This window comes from Mycetomoellerius zeteki, unplaced genomic scaffold (assembly GCF_001594055.1).
Source record: "Mycetomoellerius zeteki isolate Tzet28-1 unplaced genomic scaffold, Tzet1.0 scaffold274, whole genome shotgun sequence".
In the NCBI taxonomy this organism is placed as follows: Eukaryota; Metazoa; Arthropoda; class Insecta; order Hymenoptera; family Formicidae; genus Mycetomoellerius; species Mycetomoellerius zeteki.
In genome coordinates, this window is record NW_017257254.1 from 328,483 (window position 1) to 335,531 (window position 7,049).

At 29.8% G+C, this 7,049-nt stretch overlaps 1 protein-coding gene across 2 annotated transcripts; it reads right to left on the bottom strand.

Annotated features, from left to right (window-relative positions):
- Positions 1-618: 618 nt before the first annotated feature.
- Positions 619-6,130, bottom strand: LOC108724099 (acyl-CoA:lysophosphatidylglycerol acyltransferase 1). 2 transcript variants are annotated; one of them, XM_018450272.1, is made up of 6 exons: positions 5,535-6,130; positions 3,533-3,768; positions 3,245-3,459; positions 1,751-2,024; positions 1,380-1,531; positions 619-1,290 (listed from the first exon to the last, which is right to left on the bottom strand). In XM_018450272.1, the coding sequence occupies exons 1-6, from the start codon at positions 5,570-5,572 to the stop codon at positions 1,054-1,056; spliced, it is 1,152 nt and encodes a 383-aa protein (XP_018305774.1). In that variant the 5' UTR covers positions 5,573-6,130; the 3' UTR covers positions 619-1,053. The 2 variants fall into 2 exon arrangements, with proteins under 2 accessions (XP_018305774.1, XP_018305775.1); XM_018450273.1 differs by having other exon boundaries at positions 3,533-3,750; positions 5,535-6,129.
- Positions 6,131-7,049: the final 919 nt, after the last annotated feature.

The window sequence follows — 7,049 nt, forward strand, 5'->3', positions numbered from 1 at the left end:
TGCGATGCTATATATTACAAAGATTTTGTTACAACTACCAGGTATGTGTAAATACAAACATTATTTCCATATATTATTGGTGAAGGTAATAAAAGTTAATGTGAATGATACCTAATTGATACCTAAAATTGAATCCATGAAACCGGATAATATTTATTATACAATATATATAATAGAATCGTGTAAATTAAGAGGTGCGAAATTATCTAACTTTGATAAAAAATCTAAATGCCATATTTTTACGCATTCCCAAGAACTTGCAGCAAAACACGTTATGCACCTCTATTAAATAAGAGATCACATATTTGATATTACAAAGGAAATATTTATTTCCATGCGTATTCTAAATTTACAATTAAATATTTTTATATCCTACATTGTCCAAAAGTGAAGAAAATAAATTTACAATTTGGCGTCACACCAACGATACTGTTCTAAGAATATTCCATCGTCAAGTTCGAAGATATACGAATATTAATTTATTATAAAAACAGGTTTGTTATGTAATTTATACTTTGTACAGTATATAATATATATAGTCGAGAAAAATAATTTTAAAGCTATGTAGCAATCATTAAAAATTACAGAAACAAATTGTATTTTCAATAAGTAAGAAGCAATGCCTATACCGGTTGAAGCTAGATCTTGAGTGCTTTAAATAATTTCATGTAAATGATATACCACATTTGTAGTCTCTCGAATTGCGCGCCGAATTGATTTTCCGGACTTAGAAATGTAACTGAAATTGTATTTTGCTAAATGTAAAATATACTAAGTTTGAAATCAAATTTAAAAAGTGTTATATATAATTTCATGTTGGCTTCAAAATACAAATACCACTCGTAAATACCACTCATTTGCAACTGTTGCTTTAAATAAAAATAAGTGTTACAAGTGACGTATATTGCGGGTATACTGCCAAATTTAATAATCTACATTTATTAGAATTATTTTCATAAACATGAAAATGGTTATTTAAGGCAAGGATATCTTACTTCGTTACTGTGATTTCCTTCTTGGACCATCGTGCGTCGCACATAATATAAAAACATCTTACCAAAAGCAAGATAGCACATACGTAAGCATGTTATAATGTATATAACTAGATGTTATAAAGAATAAATGAAGGACTAGGAATCTTAATGGATCTTGATGTACTTTGGTACTTCCTCTGTTTGATCCGTTTGTGCCAAGAAATGATCCATGTTTATAAAAATGTTCCAATAGTACCTCTTTCTCTACCCATCTATCATATAACCATCTGGATAATTGTTCTGGTTCGCGAGGTACCTACCATCATAAAATATTACTATGCGTATATAACATATTGCTATGCGTATTTGCGCGTTATAAGTTATATTTCATGTCAAGTTACTTACCACTGAACTAGGGAAAAGTCGATAAAATAATACCGTCTCACACGGAGGTCTTGAACCAGTTATAATAGTAGGCAAGTCAAGCGGCTTACCTTGAGGATACGCTATTGTTATATCAAGAACCCAACTAATTTCTGGATTAACTACCATCAAACCTATAGATATATAATTATGTAATATATTTTGCAATAATACCACTATAAGTAAAATTTGCACCATTGATATATGTATATATTAATGTATATAATAAGATATATGTTGAAAGCCATGAAAGTCTCAAAAGCATTATCAAGTTATGTTATAATACGTACACATAATATATAAATAATAAAATTAACATGCAATAATTTATGATACAAAATGCAATTTTATACTTGGTCGACTATTCAAGTGTTGATCTTCTGTATTCCTATTCCCTGCTGGTCCAAGGGTATCGAAAATCATCTGCATAGCTCCTACTCTTGGTAAAGTCACATTTTCAAGAATAGGCAGATTATTCTTCTTAGCATATTTTTGTGAGGTCTCTCGTCTTTTACACAAAAAGCCTCCTTCCGGGAAAAGTACCATCCATTTTCTATCTCGTGGTATGTACGAATCTTTGAGATGTTTTTGTAATTGTTTTAAACTTTCTTCCCTTCGTTTACGTCCCTATAGTTATCTAATATATATTAGCTGAAGGTAACAGATAACCCGAATTCTGTTACATTATATTACATTGTAAAAAGCAAGTAAGTAGTAGAATAAACCTATATTCAATAGATACTATACATATAGTCATGTATGTTGCCTTGAATCGGTCGCCATGATTTTTTAAATACTTTCGATGGGTTAACAATAAAACGTTTCAAAAGTTTATTAGTTTCTAATGAAGAATTGTGAGAAATGTAAGAAAAATTTCAAAATTATTCCTTTTTTTAACAAAAAATCGAAGTTAAATTGTTTTTTAAAATAAAATCATATATTTTCCTTTCCCTATTCTTATAGTATATACAGGGTGTCTGGTAAGTTTTGACAAAGTGCTTGTGTGTAGATAGAGCGGACTAAACTGAGATAAATAGCGAGAGACAAAAATTGTTTATTTTCTTTTTATAAAGTTGAGAATTTTTTCAAAATTTTTTAATACCATTTTCTCATGTTGGTAAAAATAAGAAAATGCAGTACTAAAAAGTTGATAAAAAATTTTGAAAAAATTCTTGGGTTCTATAAGAAAATAAACAATTTTTTTCTCTTGTTTTTCTGTAAAGTTGATAGTATTTGAGTAAAAAATTATTGAATACCAATATATTCAACAATTTTTAATAATTAATATCTTGTTAATTGTTGCGAAAATTGCAAAATGATACACGACTTTTCGACTCAGTTTAGTCCGCTCATCTATACACAAGCGCTTTGTCGAAACTTACCAGACACCCTTATATAAAAAGACAAATTCATCGATATAGCATTATGTAAGGCCGGAATCAGACTACGCATAAAGATTGAGATTGAAGATTGAAGATTAAAATTTGACCGCTGAGGACAAAGGAATTTTAGCTCCTATTGTTTTGATTGGTCAAATTTCAATCTTTCAATCTTCAATCTCAATCTTCAATGTGTAGTCTGATTTTGGCCTAACATGTTAATTATTCAATTCCAATTCAATTACTTATACTTGCAATATAGTTCACTAATCTATCGTCGATACCTAAAATAATGAGAAGTATGTAAACAAACATGACTGTAGAGAACATATACAGCAACACACAAATATAAAAATAATTGTCGAATTGAGTCGTCGAAATACGTGAAGAATTTAAACATACACATAAAGTAGCGACTGATTCAAGAAATACCCTGTATACATTTTTAAGAAACAAATTCGTACTTACCGATATAATGAAAAAATCTTGATGCAATATAGAAACTATCCCAAAATTAGTAAATTTGAATACTCTATCCATTATCCACATTAAATTAGGTAAAACATTTGGTTTGGCGTTAAATGTTGTCATTAATATAGGAACATCACCAGTGCTCTGATGATTCGCTATAACTAATGTTTTTTCGCTTATAATTTTCTGTATGTCATCACCTTGCTCTATTACTGGAGAACAAAAAATTTATTTTCCTTTTCAACAAACTTTTTTTCTAATTTGCATTCTTCCATTAATACTTACTGTCGTAACCTGCAGACCAAGTCCACATTGATACCATTGCCAATAACCAGTGGAAAAATAGGCCTTCGATTCGCCAGTACACTTGAGGTTGATATATTTTTACAGGAAACAATAACATCATCCATACTACATATGTAGGTATGCAATAGACATTGTTTACTATCACAAATGCCGTCCGTACAACACATTTCAGTAAAGTCACTATGTTGCTGATTATTCTACAAGATGTACATTCGCTAAATAAAAGTAGATAAAATTTATTCGTAAGTTTTATTGATAATAGACTGTTATTAACAGAATATTATGTATTAAAGACATATGCATAGGTAATTCTAAACATTTCCTCATGTATGTGACAATTTTCTATCTTCTATCATAAAAAAGGATATATTTTGTATTCAAATTTCTGAATTTAGTACTTTACTTTAACAAAAATATGTTGAAATAACATCCAATCATAACATTACAATCCAAAATGCCATTCTAAAATTATAATGTAGTAAATAAAACAATTTTATTAGATAACATAAGAATTTTTGTTTAATTCCTGCATTTTTAAAAATTTTTGTTTATTTTTATAATAAATATTTTATTAGAGATTATTGTATCATATATAAAGATTAGGTTATAATTTGTACCTTTGTTTTCTTTAATTTAATTGTTATATAATTCATGAAATAAAAAGGATTACATACAGTTTAAATAGTAAATTATTCAACAAGAAATGCAATAAACAAAATTTATATCGATTAATATACCGTAATTAAAGTATTTTTAACGATTGGATGTATTGGATGTATTGGACATATTTTGAAAACATTAAAAAAATTATGAAAAAATTATTAGTTATTTTATTTTGAATTTTAACGTGCTAGAAAAAAATATAGCGATTTTTAGAGAACTTGGATACAAAATTATTTCAATAAGAAATAAATATGTGACTGATAAAAATATTAAGAAATATATCATTAAAAAATCAGAATTTTTTTATTCAAATACTTTAAATATTCGAGATAATTTATAATATAATATAAAGATATATATTATTGCGTGAACATGTTAGTTGTTCTGTAAATAAACAAAATTTTATTTATTTATTTATAAAATAAGTAAAAAGACAATCACAATGAAACTTACAAATCATCTTGAACACTTACAGTACTCACACAAAAAACTGAGATTTCTCTTATAAAGTTGTAAAAAAATAATTTAATTTTTAATAACAAATAGACTAGATAAACTATAAAAATAGATTATAAACTATAAAAATATAATTTTATTTGTACAACTTTCATATATATATAGCTTATTTGAAGTGTAAATATTAAATACATTTCCAAGTCTTTAAATTTAGTCGCAGGGACTATACAACCAATACATTCTTAAGTACACATGTTTACTAATAATATTAAACACGAACATATTTAATCTGTATTTCTTCTAAAATCTTAAGCATAATTAATGAATTTTACGGTTTTATCATAACATATTACATTAAAATGTAACAAAAATGGCAAATATAAGGATATTAAAAATTGTAAAAAAGAGCTACCATGTTTTAAAAGTTTATATATTTGGATATTTTCTCTCTCTCTCTCTCTCCCTCTCTATCTATCTGTCTCTCTATCTATTTATCTCCAGAATTCATGGTCCATTCTTATTTTAATACTGTCTTAAGTAATGTCTTAAGATGCTAATGCAGCTCTCTAATTGGTTCATGACATCTTAAGATTGTACTTAAGATGATCTTAAATATAAGATCCGACTATGAATACGGGCCTATCTCTTTCTTATCAGTCATCTTCATTTATTCTTATTTTATTCGTATAAAATATAAGGTTAAATGCATATTTTCCACGAAATACATAAGTTATCTTTTATATCACGATGTTCATGCAATGGAATTTATCTTGTGTATCATTTAAAAACTTGAAATTAATATAACAAATATTACAGTCACATGAAAAATCGTGAAACTTGTATAAGTGAGCAGACAAGTTACCCGACAAAAGAAGAGGCAGCAGAGGTAGAGTCAGTCATTTTCGAGTGCCACCATCCGTTGCAAAAGATTGAAAGAATTTCAAACACTTTTTTTTCACCATAGCATTTCCTTATGTGTAATTTACATAATAAGGAATCATTATTCTGGATGACACACGCAAATCAACGAATGCGTTTGACCGTCAAGAATTATTTAGAATTACTGCAACGTCGACGTAAGCATATATCTGCAAGATTTAATACTCGCGCTCGATTTTCCGTTTTTGTATTGTATAAACGTTTTATCTTCGACGATTTTACTATGGCGTGAGAAATGCGAGTAAACTGTCAATAATTTATGTATTCTTCCCGCCTCTACCGCCGATTAAATCTCAAATAGATCGTTTTCGTTGAAATATTTCGTTATTCATCGTTTTGTTGTCTTGTGTTCTACCGGAGAGAAACTTGAGAACGGTCATCTCGGCCTTTTTCCTGTAACGTTTCTAACTTCCCGTACGCTAGCGCACTAATGTCCGTTTTCAAGAACTACGTACCACATTCACTTTTGTGACACGCCGATAAAATCGTAGCATCAGCGAAAATTAAAGACCCTATAGAAGTTATGTTCCAAAATTGACTGCCTGTACTGAAAATCTATAATGCACGTAACGTAAACTGTCATTTTCAATTCTGACAGTAAATTTGGAACATAGCCAATAGCTGCGTTCAGCAGACTCAACAGTTTTGCAACCGTTTTATGATTGTCTGCTGAGATAGGACCATTCTTCTAGATCTAAAAGTATGATCCAATCAGCTCGAAGGAAACTTCCAACAGTTGCAAAACGAACGTTCTGCTGAACGCAGCCAGTATAATGCCCGTATCAGACTACGGATTGAAGATTACGATTGACGGTTGCCCGGTTCTATTTCAGCTAATTACGATGGAAGCGCTATATCGCGATTGGTTGAAGTAGAACCGAGCAACCGTTATACCCGTATCAGACTACGGATTGATGATTAATGATTGCTCGGTTCTACTTCAACCAATCACGATGTAGCGAGTCTATCGTAATTGGCTGAAATAGAACCAGGCAACCATCAATCGTAATCGTCAATCCGTAGTCTGATACGGGCATTAAAGGCCGCAGCACAGACTCTTGCATAACGCATAATGCATAGTGCATAAGGGAATCGACCAATCGAAATTCTTCTTTTCGATGGAATGGAAGGAAAGGGAAGATTCTGATTAGTTGATTCGCTTATGCACTATGCGTTATGCGTTATGCAAGAGTCTATGCTGCAGCCTTAAGGCCATGGCACACACCTTTCGTAACAGTATCCATAACACCTACCGTAAGAATCAGCCAATCACAGTAGAAAATTCTTTCGAACTCTTAATTCTAATTGGCTGATTCTTACGGTACGTCTTATGGTTACTGTTAGTCCGGATCTACAATAGATGTTTTAAGCCTTAAGTCGTAAGAAATTGACCAATTACAGTCGAATTCGAGGAGAATAATCGACTATGATTCGTTCA

Coding starts and splice junctions, on each gene's coding strand:
- LOC108724099 (XM_018450272.1), bottom strand. CDS start 5,572: ATGACTGACTCTACCTCTGCTGCCTCTTCTTTTGTCGG. Junction 3,460..3,532: donor TTGGTCTGCAGGTTACGACA/GTAAGTATTAAT, acceptor TTTGTTCTCCAG/TAATAGAGCAAGGTGATGAC. Junction 1,532..1,750: donor ACACTTGAATAGTCGACCAA/GTATAAAATTGC, acceptor ATATATCTATAG/GTTTGATGGTAGTTAATCCA.